Source organism: Bacillus rossius, chromosome 5 (assembly GCF_032445375.1).
Source record: "Bacillus rossius redtenbacheri isolate Brsri chromosome 5, Brsri_v3, whole genome shotgun sequence".
In the NCBI taxonomy this organism is placed as follows: domain Eukaryota; kingdom Metazoa; phylum Arthropoda; class Insecta; order Phasmatodea; family Bacillidae; genus Bacillus; species Bacillus rossius.
In genome coordinates, this window is record NC_086333.1 from 71194453 (window position 1) to 71212354 (window position 17902).

The 17902-nt window shown below is 35.7% G+C and overlaps 3 protein-coding genes across 8 annotated transcripts in view; 1 reads left to right on the forward strand and 2 right to left on the reverse strand.

Moving 5' to 3' along the window:
• LOC134531994 (coiled-coil domain-containing protein 50) overlaps positions 1-7622 on the reverse strand; it is a 47260-nt gene extending 39638 nt beyond the window's left edge. For 2 of the 4 annotated variants that reach the window (XM_063368106.1, XM_063368103.1), the window contains exon 1: positions 7318-7604. In XM_063368106.1, coding sequence (XP_063224176.1) covers positions 7318-7408 — 91 coding nt within the window. In that variant the 5' untranslated portion in view covers positions 7409-7604. Of the gene's footprint in view, positions 1-7317 lie in introns of all 4 variants that reach the window. The other 2 variants (XM_063368105.1, XM_063368104.1) reach the window with 2 other exon arrangements.
• A 284-nt stretch (positions 7623-7906) lies between these two features.
• On the forward strand, positions 7907-9697 carry LOC134531993 (U4/U6 small nuclear ribonucleoprotein Prp31). The gene has a single exon (XM_063368102.1). It carries the CDS (start codon positions 8041-8043, stop codon positions 9508-9510), a length of 1470 nt encoding a protein of 489 aa, XP_063224172.1. The 5' UTR covers positions 7907-8040; the 3' UTR covers positions 9511-9697.
• A 935-nt stretch (positions 9698-10632) lies between these two features.
• LOC134531990 (uncharacterized) overlaps positions 10633-17902 on the reverse strand; it is a 99354-nt gene continuing 92084 nt past the window's right edge. For all 3 annotated transcript variants that reach the window (XM_063368097.1, XM_063368098.1, XM_063368096.1), the window contains 2 exons: positions 14842-15001; positions 10633-12264 (listed from right to left, as the gene is read on the reverse strand). In XM_063368097.1, coding sequence (XP_063224167.1) covers positions 12162-12264; positions 14842-15001 — 263 coding nt within the window. In that variant the 3' untranslated portion in view covers positions 10633-12161. The remainder of the gene's footprint in view (positions 12265-14841; positions 15002-17902) is intronic.

The following is a 17902-nucleotide window of genomic DNA, read 5'->3' on the forward strand; positions in this document are numbered from 1 at the left end:
ACATAGTATTAAGTACAATGTTTAATATAAGAAGTTGGTATGACATAAGTGATTTAGTGTAATTCAAATCTGTCTACAAAAGTGACAGCCATGTTGATGTACAGTCTCACACCCGTAACAGATGATGTCACACCCGTAACATATGATGTCACACCCGTAACGACACAATATAATTTATTGTAAAAAGAAAGGAACATCTTCATACAAATTGGCACAGGAATAATTATCTACGTTCCTTTTATTGGCCACATATGGTTAGATTTGGCAAAAGTCCTTTCAGATTTCACAGAGAATTCAACATAAACATGTAATTTTGTACTGTGGTGTCCAAAATATGTCACACCCGTAACATAAATACATATGCTTGTAAAAAAAATGTATACTTTTTTTTAACAAATGAAAATGCAGTCAATTAGCCCATTAACTGCAGTGTTTGTGCATATATGCCTGGAACACATTTAGTTATATATAATACATACAAATATTGTTTATGCTTGAAAAATATCATTCAAATGTCACACCCGTGTGCATGGAATGGCCCTATAGTGTTTGAAACATTTGAATTTTGACCTTCCCGCGCTGCTTGCTAGCAGCGCCAAGTTTTTCAAGTTGGCTGCCTGCCAAGGCGGGTAGCCCTGCAGCTTCCGGCAACGAAGCAACAGTTGTTGTTGAACCATCATGGCGGTAAGTTGTGCTATCGTGCACGCTTGCTGCCAATTGAGTTGTTTGCGAGTGCATCATAATTAATTGTGTCGTTTTATCTGGATTTTACAGTCTTGTACATCTCTAGACAAAACATGCAAGGAAAAAGACCTTTTCAAGATCATTCAAAAAAAATTTTCTCATGCCTTTTTTAATACTGCAGGATCACAATAATAATAAAAATTAAACAAAAAAAAGATATATCTAAAATTGGCAGGTGTATGCCAACTTTTGTCAGGATGCTAAAACATTTTATAGATAATTTCCATGTGATTTAATGTTATTTGTTTAAAATGTGTTTTTGTCCATATGCTGGTTCAATGATGTATATAATAAAAAAATGTTTTTGGTACAATATACATACCTATTCTATATATGATAGTCCATGCCCAAGATTCCATGAGCAATGTAATGTAAATATGTTCTATTTTTATTTCACACACAAACACACCCCCTCCCTTTTTTTTCATCAAAACTTACCACTGGATCTGCCCCTGGTAATGATCATATGGATCTTTAAAGTTGAATGAATTAACACAAAGAAATTTAACCTTTTTTTGTTCGCCCAAATATTTTGTGATATAATTGTGTAAACATCTAACTAAAAATGACCAACATGCTTGCAATGGCTCAAAATTTTTAGCTGTGAGCCAATGCTGTTTTTCCATATAATTCATTGCAGTTCCCAATTTGGAAAAAACAAAGTTATGATGTGGGCTGGTCATTCTGTCCCTGAGGGTCTTTAAGATATAGCAGCAACTTGCAGTGACGGTTCGGATGTTTCTAGCGGTTGTGAATAACCCACCCATAAGTATCACTCCAGAATACAGAATTGACAATACCCGATCATCCAAAATTAGAAGGAAAAGGTGAGGATCATCCAAAATTAGAGGGCAAAAGCTAGGAAGTCAAATTTTAACGAAAACATTAAGATATTAATTTTTGTTAACTGCAACAGTTCCTAATACAAATGCAATCTTTTGGTTTGTTTTCTATGCAAAATAGCTATATCAGAAATACAAATTTGAAGAGTTCATAATGCCAAAGCAATTTCTACAAGGATAAGAAATAACTTAATTTTTCAACTATTTCAAAGTTTTCAAAGGTTTAATATAGTTCTCAACACCTGGAGATTTTACATTAGATCAAAGTTAGTCATTTTACTCACACTGCCAGAGATCAAGTCTAGACTATTATTTAGAGTATTAATTTGTCCTACCTTAATTCAGTTGATAAAAAACAAATTTCTTATTTTAAAAATACTGAAAATATTTTAATACCTACTAAATTGGCTAACAAGTTACCAAACTGTCTAATGTAGTCTGCATTCTTTGTACAGTTTTTTGTTCAATAATTTAATAGTACTAAGTAGTATATTCAAAATAACATTGAATTTTTTTTTTGTAATTTATTTTTTTAGTTTTGTTCCAAAATGTGTGTCCTGGTTTTCAATCTGACCTAAATCACTGATTTATCATTTGTGTTATCAAATATAGTTTAAGTTAAAAAGGTTTTGAGTAATTCAATTGCACTTTTAAGAGTTTAATCTCCTTTTTGTTCTTGCCTGCTGGCTTTCATCTACTTCAGTTTATAACGTGGTGTCTGCTGACAAAATGTTCAGATTATTTCCTGCCTACATTCCTTGCAACCTACTTGGGGGTCATTATCGTACATTATCTTGACATTGGCTCTACTGCATTTCAAAGCAAATCACGCGCAAGTACATGCTCTTGTTCCTGGCAGGCCACGACAACCGTGGGACGGGAGAAGGCATGCACCCCCCAGAAGAGAAAGGCACAGGTGGCACGGATGTGATCTTGGTGGATGTGGGTCGGGCCAGCACTTGCGGCTCGCAAGTAGGCCACATCACTGGCAGTCCACAACTCCACTACCTTTCATTTCATTTCCTTCCCTTCCCTGGGGTCCAGTATCAGGACTGTTCCATTCATCCAGCTATGTTATATGAAGTTAACAACCAAAATTTGTATCAATGAATTAGAAGTTTATCAAAAGTGGAAATACTGATTTGCAGGTTATAATTATATAAACATTATTTTTTAAAGAAATACAAGCAGTCATTATTTAAGACAATGATGGATGACTTCACTCTTTTTGGCCCGATGCTTTGCTTCCCAATTTGCCCTTGTCAATAGCTTAGTAGAGATGACACAAATCAACTTTTTTCAATCAGACTAAACTATGATTACTCCTTTACAATTAGTGGTTTTTAGCTACGATCAAATCACAGCCCAAGCATTTCTTGGCTCCTCCAATGGTGAAAGTAACTGAGTAAACTGCAAGTGCTAATGACATAACTTTACAACAGCAAGTAGTTTCTAAACATGTACACATAAATACACAATTTAATGAACTTTTAGAAGCTAATATATGCTACAAAAAAAAGTTTGTCATAAAAAACAATAATAAAACAAAAAAATGTTAAATTTTGAAGTGAATATGCTATACCTTACCAGTTTTAAAAAATCACAATCTTAAAGCTATAGTATGTGTTACAAGTAATATGAACATTAAAAATAAAATTCAAATTGTTCTAAAAAAAATTATTTTGTCAAAATTGTAATAGTGTAAGAGGTTGGAAATAATGGGTTCTTTTCCTTCTCTTAAACAACAGTTATAATAGCTACATTATAATAATAAATAACTGCTCTTGAAAAAATTATACACTTGTAAATTACAAATAAAAAACCTTTCTCATTAGAGACAAAGATTGTATTTAATGCGGTGGAAACAGCAGCTGTGCTCTATCCGCCAGTCAAAAACTATGGGGTTAAGTTTATCTATAAAGCACTTCAATGTATTCATGACATAAAAATAAATACCTGCAGCCCAGATGGTAAAAGAAAAGGAGTGCAGCTATTAGTTGTTTAAAAAACAATCACAGTTTACAGGAAGAAAAGCTGTGTTACTATTGGTGGTTTGGGAGCATTCACACTTTAGTGAAGATGGCCTTGTTGTTGGTGCTATTGGAGAGCAATCACAAGTTCATTTACATTAAGTGAAAGTGCCCTTGCCATTGGTGGTATACAGCTAAGGCCATACAGATGCTATGCTCGCTACGCGAATAAAATATAGCCAGCTGCATCTTAGGTGTCACTGGCACAAAAAGCTGTGTTTAATATATTGGCACCATCCCAATTGTTTTGGTTCTTGGCTATTTTTATAAAAGTCACTGAATTCATGCATGTGTAGATAAACAAAAACATCTATTTTCTCTAGGAATTATATTGTTTTGCTTTTCATGAAGTTTAATATCTCAGTATTGTGTTTTAAATAGTTCAAGTTGACAGAAAAGTTTATTGAAAGATAACGAAAATATCCATGTTAGTGGAATAAATCATAGAAAAATATAACTAATCGATAATGCCCGGGATTTGATTTCAAGGGAATGCTATCAAACTAAGTTGAAGTTATCTTGAAATAATCCATGAATTTGGTTACGTCTTCACAAGAAACTGCTTCATCAAATAATGAAATTAATCAATTTTTTTTAATATTAAATTCATGAACCAATTTCTTTTTACGTTTACATACTGTAAGAGCCAACAGAATATCATTCAAATCACATGGCATGCGCCTCTCCAACATCGCGAACATAACGTAGCTTCTGTGTGACCTCAGCTTAAGAGCAATCAGTTTCCACATCAAATTTGGCACCGGTAATGCAACCGCTCAATATCAATAACGAAATCACAGGTTGTAATTGAATGATACATCTCTAAGCACTGCCATTAATTGTTTGAGAACAATCACAGTTTACTGAAAGCTGCTATTACACTGGTGGTATAGAAGCAATCAGTTTCCAAACACCCGCATTTGTCACATCGTCTGGAGAGCTAGTCACAGCCCACACAAGACTGTGACCGATGATATTGCTACCTACCCTTTTCACAAATAATTTGTGTGATAAATTGAAATGACTATTACGCTCAGAATTGGGCTTTCACCCGGTGGCAAGGAGTCCTCCATTTTCACTCACATTCTTCCCCCCCCCCCCCCCTTTTTTTGCATTCTCCTTAGATCCTTTGCATCTTTTACCTCTAGCATGTCTTCATTCAACACCTTTCCACTCCCTTCCTGTCCTGCCAAAAAAGCGTTCCTAACCCTTTACGTTTGCCTCCAGTCCCTCTGGAACTTCCACCCGTGATCTTTCCACCCTTTAAACCCACCTCTGTGTATCTTAATCCCCAACTGCTCCCAAACCCCCCCTTCCCCTTTTTTTTTATTTTATACAGTCTGACTAATCTTCCCACCCTTCTACTCCATTGTAATGCTAGCTTCCCATACTAGTTCCTCAATCATCTCAATTAGACTATGCATTTCTCCCTCTTGCCCTTCCTTTCTCTTCCACATACCCATCACCAACCTTGCTGCTCTATGCTGCACCTTCTCTAGTTCCCTTACCTGAGTCACTAGGTAGGGATCCCAGATCACTGCCCCATACTCCATCACTGGCCTGACCAATGTGGAGTATGCCTTCTCCCTTACCCTCCTCCCTGCCCCCTGCAGGGTCCTACCCTTAATCACCACCTGCTGAACCTCTTCTGCCCATCCCAGGTTATTGTGCAGGGTCACCCCCAGGTACTTGTACTCTTCGGCCTCCTTTATCTACTGCCCCTTCCACATATACACTTTCCTTGTTACCTTCCTCTTCCTTGTGAACCTAACCACCGTTGTCTGTTCAACATTCAGCGACATCCCATTCTGCTCCGTCCATTGTTCCAGTCTTCTCAAGTCACCTTGCATACTCTTCTACTGGCCTCCATCCCCTTTCCAATATCATTCATTATCGTGAACAGGGGCACCAACACAATCCCGTGCGGAACTCCTGACATCACTTACCGGTAAATATTTAGTTGAGCGGTATTTGCGAAAAAAATATTAAAAATCCGAAAATACCTTTATTAGATGCTCTTCAACTTCCTCTTTTCATTAAAAACGGCGGAGATAAGAAATTCCAAATACTTTAGGAGATATCGCCGTTCTTATTTTGTATACAAGACCTGTGTTTATCATTCGACCGTCACCATTTTTTTATTTTGCAGTGTGTTTGTGAATGCCTAATTAATGAAAATGGTCAATTAGGTCAGGTCAGTTACATTATAAATACTTTGAAACTAAGCGTACATTAGAAATAATATGAAATTATTTCAATGGTTCTTTAGTTTTAAAGTATTTATAATGTAACTGATCTGACCTAACAAACCGGGACAATGGATGAACAGAAACAACTCACGTAAAATTTTTTTGTTACTTATTACTTGCGCAACAATAAAAAATAAGACTTTAAAATTAGAAACGTTAAAAACTCGCCTAAGTTGGAGGCGGTAATTAAACACAGTTTTAAACAATAAATGAAGTAAATAATCACGTATTGGTTAATTTGAATTCTGGCCTATCACGAACAATCACATGACATCATTATCCAATAAAAAAATAGATGCTCCTAAACAAGAAACAATGGTCAAAGCCACATGAACGCACTGCTATAATTGTGATGAAATTTAAAAATTCGTTATCTCCTAAAGTATATGGAATTACTTATCTTCGCCGCTTTTAATGAAAAGAGGAAGTTGAAGAGCATCTAATAAAGGTATTTTCGAATTTTTAACATTTTTTTTCGCAAATACCGCCCAACTACATTTGATGAAATTTAAAAATTCGATATCTCCTAAAGTATTTGGAATTTATTACCTCCGCCACTTTTATTGAAAAGAGGAAGTTGAAGAGCATAGAATAAAAGTATTTTCGGATTTTTAACATTTTTTTTCGCAAATACCGCCCAACTACATATTTACCCACTTACCCCTCTTCAGACCTTTCCTCACACACTCTCACCATCTGCATTCTATCCCTTACGAAGTCTTCTACCCAACTACCCTAAATCTCATCCTCCTCAAACATCTCTAACTTCTCCATTAGTCTCTTGTGAGGTACTAGAATGCCTTTTCTAAGTTTATAAAAATTGCATCCATCTGCTCCCTCCGCCCAACTCTTACACCAGATCCTCCAGCAACCCAGCCATCTGTATTTCACACGAGAACCTACTCCTGAATCCATGCTCTCTATTGACTACCCAACCTAGGTCATTCATTACTCCATTTTTTTTCTTACACAGGACGTCAGGCTGAATGGTCTGTAGTTTGCCACGGTTGGTCTTAATCCATACCTCTTTTGTAAATTGGTAGCACTAACGCTTCTACCAGATGTGACTGTGATTTATTTTATATCCAAGACTAAATCACACGTAGAGATTTTACAACCAATCTCTACAGCTGTTCAAATATATAATAAACAAAAAAATCAGTTAAATTCAAATAACTTTTAAAAAAAAACTATAAACGATAGGAACCTGATTCACAAGTGACATAAAAACGTCACACATATTTGTTGAATTTTCAACACCCTAACGAAGCAAACCAATAGTCACTACCTTTTCGAAATTTAAAAAAAAATTATAAATAATTTAAGTTCCATACAAACTATTCCAATACAAATTAAAATGCATATATGAAAGAAAAAAATTACCATTGAGTATACTTAACAAATAATAAAAATTTTCTGGACACGTTACTGAACAATATTATTATTGCATACCTTCATTGACACGACCAGGCCTAGGCAAAGTATCAGTGCCAGGCGGAGCTCCTTCGGCGACATCTCGCATCCCTCGAATTTCACATTGCATTTTAGCAAACTGCCAAACCTGAATTTATCACATTTCCTTGCAATCAATATCACATCTCTCGCAAACCAAGAACGACTAATGTTCGTTCGACAAATCTAGTCATTATTATTGATAAATTAAAAATAACTTTAACGTCACGTCACCACAAACATTTCATCCTTTGTTTCGAGGTCTTCATGCCGGAAATGAAAGATTATAAAAGACACTTAATCAACCAGCATAGAACCATAGTGCAAGTATATGCGGAAAGCATTTTTGAAATAAAGAGAATTGGAAGTCTTTCTCGTTTTAAATAAATCATTTATATTGATTTTGCATTGTTTAAAAATATTTATTATTTTGGTTTCTAATACTCTTCTTTATCCGCAAAAATTAATGACAATTATTTTATTATGAATTAGTAGATTTGAATAAAACTTGTTTTTAGTTTGTAACTCTTTCAAGTATTTTCTAATTTACACTTGAGATAACTTTCATCTCTGCACTCGTCCATTTACGATGCTAATAGTGTTATCTATGAAGCTTAACAACAACTGTGCATGAAAATAAAAACATTTCTAAAAGAGTATTGAAGTACGCAGTAAGACCGTTTGTTTTTGTAAGTGAAATTTGATTTTTAACACAATTACAACATGTCTCTTGCTGACGAGTTGCTGGCAGACCTTGAAGAACAAGAGCAGAAAGAAATGATTGTAGATGATGAATCTTCTGCTCCAGAAACACATTCAATGGTAATGCAAGTAGAAGACGATATAAAGATAAAGTCAGTTCGTGAAATTGCCAAACTTCGTGACTCAGAAACGCTTATGACTATCATGCGTGCGATTGACTCTTACACTGGCAAGCTACGCAAGTCTGAAGAAATTGTAGGTCCAGTGGAATCAGACCCGGAGTATCAGCTGATAGTAGAAGCGAACAACGTTGCTGTTGATATCGACGGCGAAATCGCTACAATCCACCGTTTTACCCGAGACAAGTATTCCAAACGTTTTCCAGAGTTGGAATCTCTTGTAGTAAGTCCACTTGAGTATGTAATGACAGTGAGGGAGCTGGGCAACGATTTGGACAGGGCTAAGAACAACGAAGCCCTGCAGCAAATACTGACCCAAGCAACTATAATGGTGGTATCTGTGACTGCATCCACCACACAAGGACAGCTGCTAACCGACGAGGAGCGAGAAAGTATTTGTGAAGCTTGTGACATGGCCATAGAGCTTAACAACTTCAAACAGAAGATATATGAGTACGTGGAAAGCAGAATGGCATTCATTGCTCCGAACTTGTCAGCCATCGTGGGTGCCTCCACTGCAGCAAAGGTAATGGGTGTTGCTGGGGGCCTGACAAAGCTTTCGAAGATGCCAGCATGCAACGTCATGTTGATAGGTTCTCAGAAAAAAACCTTGTCCGGCTTCTCTCAAGTGTCGATGCTCCCCCATACGGGTTTCATCTATTATTCTTCCATCGTGCAAGACACTCCGCCCGATCTTCGACAGAAGACGGCCCGGCTCGTGGCATCAAAGTGCACGCTGGCAAGCCGTGCAGATGCATGCCACGTCAGCACGGACGGTGCCATAGGAAAGTCTCTGAGGGAAGACATCGAGAAGAAACTCGACAAACTTATGGAACCACCTCCCGTCAAGTTCATCAAGCCTTTGCCCAAACCAATCGATGCAAGTCGCAAGAAACGAGGAGGCAAGAGAGTGCGCAAGATGAAGGAAAGATATGCCATGACGGAATTCCGCAAACAAGCCAATCGGCTGAACTTTGCAGATATCGAGGACGATGCGTACCAGGAGGATCTTGGGTACACACGAGGCACAATTGGGAAAACTGGTGCCGGACGCATACGACTGCCACAGGTTGACGAGAAGACGAAGGTGAGGATATCGAAGACTCTGCAGAAGAACTTGCAGAAGCAGCAGCAGGTTTGGGGCGGAAGCACTACGGTCAAGAAACAGGTGTCGGGAACAGCATCGAGTGTTGCCTTTACTCCTCTGCAAGGACTGGAAATCGTAAATCCCCAAGCAGCTGAAAAGAAAGTTAATGAAGCTAATGCCAAGTACTTTTCTAACACTGCAGGCTTTCACAAAGTGAAGAAGTGATGTGACCATCAATCGTTGTTTGGTATCAAAGACTGACTGATTATTTGGTTTACTTTCAAATTTATTTTAATGTTTTATAATAGTAAATTTCATTCGTTGTACATTCTGTTTAAATATGTATAATAATTATGTGTGTTTGAAAATAGCCTTGCATAATTTAACAAAATATACAAAATATTTAATTTGTTTTTTTTTTTTTTTTAATTTATGGATGTACGGTATCCAGCTTGTTGCGGGGAATTTCTTTATTAACTTACTGATAACGTTTTTAGATGATTTTTCTTTAAGATCTTCTATGATATGATTGTGAAACAAATGTGTGCTGCAATAGTGTTTGGTGTTGTTGACTTCTTCATAAGTCTTTTTCTGTATTTAATTTTAAATTGAAACAGAAGCCGGAGAATCTGGAAGACTGGTACACACGGGGCTTCTTGTTAAAGAACTTGCATTACGTCGTGTGTGGAGAAATAAACCATAAGCCTGGCCTTGAGACACACACAACCTAATAAAGTCTTGTACTGTCTTTCGAGCTGCCCTAAGTAGTTCAAGTGTGCCCTCTTTGTATGAACTGTTTTACTTTTTTTTTTTTTTGTAGTTTAATTGTTTCTAACCACAATCAAGAAGTCATCATGTCTCTTGTGATTACTATTTTTCTTACAAGGAGTTATTAAACTTATGAATATTTATTTTAAATGATTTAGGTTTATATGGTTTTCTCTTGTCTGGCATATAAGTTAAAATCCCTCGATTTTTGTGTTTTCTGATAGCTCATGGCAATGGGTGATGTCCACTTATACTTAATTAAAATTCTTCCATTACACTATAGAAGCTTTGAGCAGAATTTCGACAATAACTCTAAAAGATGCCCAATTCTCGCTGGCTGTACTTCTAGATCACTAAAGGAATGTCAATCAGCAGTAGTAAATTAATAGGGGAAAAGGAGGCAGTAGGGGACAGGCTTTTGAGGACTTACGGCCGCTTGCAGAGTCAAGTAATTAAGAACCAAGCAAAATTTTTCAGATTAATCAAATGGCGAAATAGTTTACTTAAGTCATGACTGTGCAAGCTGGCCTTAAGCTCCTTCAAATACAGATCAGTAAGAGAGTAGTAGAAAACCTCATCAAAAAAACTGGTTTTTATTTACCATAAAAAGTACGCTGCTATAAAAATTCTGTACAGAAAGAAACATTAATTACCTGGTTTCCAAAACTTTGCATAATACAAAAACTGAAACACTATGATATTTGTCAAAACTCATTCCACTTAATGTAATATAGTTAGTTGCAGTAATGAATCAGTGGTAAAAACTTTATGAGATCCCCAATAATAAAATCATAAAGACTAATATTGTGTTGAAATTAACAAATGTCATTTTTCCACATATAACACCATAAATTTTTAGTAAGATTTCAGATAAATGAATTAGGTGAAAAATTAGCTTAATAGAAATGGAAAATACAGTCAAACAGTCTAATGTAAAAGCAAGCATAATTGTAACCATATGTAATAATTATCACCATTATATGCTTTAAACTAATTTTTCACGTGGAAATTTTCAAAATAAGATGCCCATAAAAGGTTTTTAATTCTGTAAGAAGCAACAAATTAATTGTTGAACATCAAATTACACTAAAATAGTACAATAACATTAGTTTACAAAAAAAAAATTCATACACAATTCTTCATTGGGGCATAGATCCTGGAATCAAGACGCACCTCTCACAGAGCTTGCAACATCGTAACTGTGAAATGGGAATGATAATTTTTATCCTGCAGGGCCTTCCTACTGTGAAGCCAACAGGTTTTTGCCCAACAATTCTTAACATGGGATGAGGAAGGAATATTAGCTACAGCGAACATAGGTCTATTTAACTGCTTCCCAGAAATATGTGGAACTATTAATACTAACAATTATTTTAGCACAATTCAGAAATGAAAAATATCTCAGTGCTTTAAATCATAATTAGATTATCTAACTGAAACAGATCACAATCTCATTTCTCCACCTAACTCTCAAAAAAAAAAAAAAAAACATTTTCTTTTATTTTAAAAACATGTCGACCACTCACAAAGATTTAACTTAACAGGAATAATACGCCAACATGAGAACAGAAAAGGAAAAAAGGTGTTTGCACATGTCAGTTCAATTAAAACCCAACCAAAAAAAAAAAACATTGAAACATGGGGCCATGATACACAAAAGTGTTCCACAAAGGCTTCCTGGGTGAGGAAGTAGCCTAACTGAAAATTCATATACAAATTAGAATTTTTGATAATTACAATGACCATTGCATGTCTGATACTTGGAAAGTTGTTATGTCATACCAGTACTACAAAATCATCCCCCCCCCCCCCCCCCCCCCACGAGAGTACGTTCGTGTTACTGTTGCCATCCGTATTAACTCCTTGTCAGGAAAAAAAAATGAAACATGAGTAATCACTATGAAAAAGTAAATCAGTTATGTATTTTTGTGCTTTTAATCATGGTAATAGACCCTGTTGACACCAAAATATTTAAAACAACAAATTGTGAATAAAATATTAATTGTTAATAAACATGCCATCTCTGCCGATGAACTACAGACACAAATGACGGTAGTAAAAGCGACCACGACGGACTGGTCCGGTGGCAGCCATGTGCCGTGCCGGCACTACACGTCCGTGCTCTTCGCAGCCGGCAGGGAGCTGCGCACCCTCACGCTCTTGCGTCCGTGCACCGCGGAGCGGCTGTATCGGGACCGCGCGTGGCCCGACCTGCAACGGGACACACACGGCTCAGGGCGGCGGCAGACGTCTCGCGAGCCGGGCTCTTATGTTTAGTTCCATGCAAACGCGTTGCTAGAAAAGCACCGGCAGTGCCATACGGAGCCAAAAACTGTAGACTCTGCATGGTCCGGTTACACATCATCACCTGTTCCAGAAACATCAAGCACTGTAACGAAACTTGTGCATCCACGTCACGTATCTCTCGCTAGGCACCACATGGTCAGCATATTGTGAACAGGTACAGCATTAGGAAAAGAAACTGCTGCACCCAAGGAGTTTTTTTTTTAACCTCCTCCTTCGTGGCCCTCTGATACTTATTGATGTGTAAACATCTCAGCTCTTGGTATGCAGCATTTGGTAGGAGCAATTTTGTGATTGGATTGGAAGTCAAATGAACGAAAATGCATAACCATGGTGCTGTGTCTGCATGGAGTTGCAGTAATTTCAAAAAGATGGCGGACTCGCATGACCAAACCGTATACAAATCCCCCCCCCCCCCCTCCCTCTCCCCAAATCACAGATATTGGGAAAGTGTGTGTTTATTATAAAATTAATATTTATAATTATTACGTGTTTAACTGGTGTGTTGTTACCAACGAAGTTAATTTGTGTATACAAGAGAGGACCTTAAAAAACCGGACTGAGAACGCGCTGCCATTCGTAGATGTAGTAGAGAGTTCTTCCGCTAGATGGGGTTAGTAGATACCTTCACTAAACAGCTGCCCAGACAGCATCAGTTTGTAGGTTAACATTTAGTTTTTCTCTTACTGTTCTCATGTTCCGCCTGCAAAATCGTAAAGGCAGATTTAAAAGAACAAATTGTGTGTTTGAAATTTTGTTTCCTGCTTGAAAAATAGGCAACGGAAACTTACCAAATGCTTCAAAAGGCTATCAAGGAGAATGCTATGAGCCGCATACAAGTTTTCGAGTGGTTTGAGCGCTTTAAACGTGGTGAGATCAGTGTTGAAGACCAAGCTAAATTCTGGGCGCCCTTCGACATTTTGAACCAATGAAAACTTTGAAAAAAAATCCACCAAAAAATCATTGCAGATTGTTCTCATGAAAGACAAATTTGTGTTTCATAATAGATATATACAACATGTACGCTGCTACTGTATTACAAGATTTTACATTGATTGTGACTATCAATATATATGTGGTTGAAACTATGACGATTGTTAGGAATCACCAATTTAAAATGCAGCTAACAATCTCAAAAACAAACAAGTGCTATGAAGAATCATTTTATATTTGTTAAAATTCTTATTTTTTGTACATTATTTAATTTTTGACTTTATAAACTCTGATTCGGATTCAAGGGGTGGATTTAAGGCACTCTTTGGGATTTGAATTTGAGATTCAGATTTGAAAATAATTGGCATTTGACCTATCGCTAATTTTTACATTAGCTTGGATATTCCAGTTAGAATCCCTTGACCACAAAGATAATTGTAAGGAAACTGCCATGTTCTTGTAAAACACAAGATCAGAAGCTAAGAACAGTCAACTGTTTGTAGAAGACTTATTTACACCCCAACTTTTATTGCATAAAATAGAGGCAACATTAACTAAAAGTTTGCCTTGAACTGAGACCTCACAATGTTCAATTTTTAATGTAAGTAATTACTAACCAAACTTAATACCTACCTAGATAATTGCACAAAATTTTTCAAAGTTAACACAACTTTGGTATGCGTTTTCATCAGCATGATTCTGCATTTGACACATTTCTCTAGCGACACCTAGTTTTGAATTGCAAACTACAATGAGTTTTATTTCTTTTCATAAGTACGTAGATTTAAAAAATGTAAAAAAAAAACTGTTTTAATAACACCCCATTACCTCTTTTTATTTGACTAAGTAAATTTTCACCCCATCTTGAGTGAAATTTTGACATTTTTTTGGTTATTATAACTATAAACAAAATGGCAATGGTAATTAAAAATATACAGTTCTGAAATGTACAAAGAAATTTCATAGGATGTCCTATGATCTGATAAACTCAAAATTGAAAATCCCCCCAACTAATATATCAACAACCACTCGACCATTTAGGTCATATACAAAACTGAAAACTCTATTTGCCCTACATGCCTAACTATTAAATTTTATGAAGATCCAATCAACGGTTTGACAGTTAATTGTCAGCCAAAGTCACATACGTGCATGCAAAACATACATAAATAAATACATACACACAAACATAATTGATGGCTTAGAATGAAAACCTTGTATCTCAATTTTTGGACGAAAATACGTTTTTTATGTTTTTGACCGGAAAACCTCGTATCTCACGAAATGTTTGGCTGAAAGAAATAAAATGTGCATCATACTGCTTTCTATCGGCAAAAAAAGAAACCACGTATATCAGTAGCACAGTTTTTTGTCTCTGCTGTAAAATTTGCATTTTATGAGAAGGTTTTCATTCTAAGCCATCGATATATAAATACATGCAATCGTTCAAGTTCATTTGGAGACCTCACGTCGCTCTGTCGGTAAAACATGAATATGGAAGGAACAAACGAACAAATCTTGAAGGCTTCTCGGAAGGTAACAAACACTCACCTGGACGAGGACGCACTGTCCTCTGCAGAGACCTTGGTTTTCTTGGTGGGGTTGGCGGCGCCGGAAACCTGCCTGGCTTGCCGGCGCTTGTCTCTCTTCTGCCGAAGAACTGTGAGCCGTGGCAGCATGTGGCGGTCCGACGACGAGGAACTGCTGGCTTCTGGACCACACAAAACAAACCATCACCAACGTGCTCCCAAACTTGCATTCCAATGGGACTGTATGCAATCATATCAAACAAATACCAGCTGATAAGCCATACACACCCCAAGCAGGCCTTTGCGAGTACTGGTTTTTTTGATGCAAAGTGAATATCAAACTGAATGTTTAAAATATTCACAAAGTCAAATAAAATTGTGAATATGTATTTGTCTCAGCAAGGCTGTATTAAACTTATTTTACAAAATACTGGATTGTAATTTTTAAAAAAAAATTTAAGAAAAAATTTATTGTTTGTAATGTTTGAATGTATAAATGATTAACCTATTGGGCCCCACATTTAACACCAGTCAATAAAAATGAAAAATAATCATGCATAATACTAACATTGAGTATTCATAACAGCAGACCTGAGTGCCACTCTTTGATTTTTTTTTTTTTAAGTAACTAACTATATCCATGCAAAACATATAAACTATAAGAAAAACTAAATATTATAATATCTTAAAATATATATATTTTCTAGCCCAAAACTGTATCATGTTGTGATTAATAAAGATTTACCCCATTTCAGAAATAATAATAATAGGCCTACTCAGGCATTTATAAATGTCACTTCAAGTACTTAAAAATATCATGAAATCAGTTATAAAATTTATATTAACATATTTATCAAACAAAAATCTAGCCAACTATTAAAATAAATACTAAAATATACAAAAATACAAAGCGAAACATTTTCTTGTGTAATCTTATTAAAGTTAATACAGTTTAATACAGCATTATCAGGTTGACCACATATATTTAAACTATTGAGTAGCACTCTAAAGGAAAGAAGGAATAAAAAAACCAATATGAGGTATCAAAATAATCTGTTTCAAAATTTACTGGCTGTGTTACAAATCTATTACTTACCTTCTGAAATGTATCCCAAAATGGTGTTGATTTTTTTTTTTTTTTTTTTTTTTTTAAAGTATAGTTTAAGAAATGTTTAGCATTGATTTAAATTTAAAATAAAATGCATAAAAAAACTGCATAAATTGCTGTAAAAGGTAAAATTCAATCATCTAAACAGGTTTCTTTACATTAACTACCTAACCACCTCTACACTTAGTTATTTTTATCTGCATTTGCGAAATTTTAAAGCACAATTTCAAAAATTGTAAAATTTGAGATTATAAATAAGGAGCAGTGAAGCTTGGATTTACAACAATTTTTCAAAGCTTTGCAACAAACACGAAGCTTTACATCACATTCTAAGCTTCAAGTAAAATTACTAAAAAATTTCCTGGCAAAGCCAAATAGAATATTATAAAGAGCTTAGTCGAAGCTTCACACAGACCTAACCTCATGATAAACAAACACAGTGTACACTGCGGAGTACCAAGTCCTCTCAATGTTCTGTCAAAACACCCTCCCACTTTCTCTTTTCACATTTCACATTCTTAATGTTAATTTACTCACAAAAGAAACGTCAATCTGTAAAGACAACACACGTGGTCTATGACAATCAACTCCCATTTTAAAAAAACCTTGCTCTGGATTAACAGATTCAGGTCCGATTAGCTTATTTTTATCAACATGATGATATGCTACTTGTACTGAAACCTTGGAAATAGTAAATAATACATAACCAAATCTATATATGTAGAAGCAGCGTTAAAATTTGTCATAAAATTTTATAAGCTATGTAATAAAAAAAAGCATCATAAAATTACCTTAAAATATAAATTTATAATTTACAGGTCAACGATAATATCTTTCCGGCTAAATACTACTATTGAACTCTGACTTAAATGGTGGTATTCCAAGACATTTGGGTAAAGGAGAGAATAAGTACTACCTTTATGCGATACAACCATAACGTAACTTACAGGCCATACTTCAGGAGGAGTCCAAACAGAATACTAGTAAGGGAACAAAACTGCAACAATTTTAATTAACAGTTCTCTACATGAGGATAGAAACTGATTCCAACGCATTTTAGTTGATGTTTTGCAACCATTGATACAATTTTTACTGCAAAAATCCTAGAGCTAGCAGCACCATTACACAAAAATGGAACCGCCTTTCTAGTTTTCTCAATTACTTTTTAAGTTGCGATTATAGATTGCATAATATTTATTATCTATTTATATAGAATTTTTTGTTTTTCAATATGCAAGTTATTTTTGAACATCAACATTCATTTATGTATTGTTTCATTTTGTAATTAATTCTTTCGGTCGTACGCTGCGTTTGACTGAATGTCATCGCAACGGCACGGCTGTCTGAGCAGTCAAATCGAGGAGTGTTCCAGCGGGCCTGGCTGGACCTATAGTCTGGGATCCAGCTCCTTTACGTCTCAACACAGCATCGAATGCTAGTGTGTGTTGGTGCATATACAGTTAAGACCCAGTGCGTCGAATAAATATTAAATAACGACGGGAAAGCAAATAGTTTTTGCGAATCAGCTTAAATATTGTGGTGGAATTTTGAATTTACGGTAATAGCAATGCTACAATGCGTAAAAGGAAGTGCATCACTACCCTCACAATTTACATTATGTCTCCACCAAGAAACTTACAGACTAAAATTTGTTGCTACTATGTTTATTAAGGTCCCTGGGATTGAATGACACTATTTTCAATAAAACTCTTACAGTTTGAATGTGTAGATCGTGGACAGTGGTCTCGAAAAGTGGCTAGTTAGTGCTTATCTCCACCAGAGGTCTGAGTAGCAGATGCACATGTTATCATTTGAGCTAGGCCAAGAAATTTTTATTAAAATTATTTTTCAGATTTAAATTTAACTTAAACATAATGCTGTTAACAATAAACTCCGATTAACTGTTATTTTCAATAAATGCCGAGATCCTATACTATCAATGTACACTGTTTGAAACACTATTGAATTTATATAC

Coding starts and splice junctions, on each gene's coding strand:
- LOC134531993 (XM_063368102.1), top strand. CDS start 8,041: ATGTCTCTTGCTGACGAGTTGCTGGCAGACCTTGAAGAACAAGAGCAG.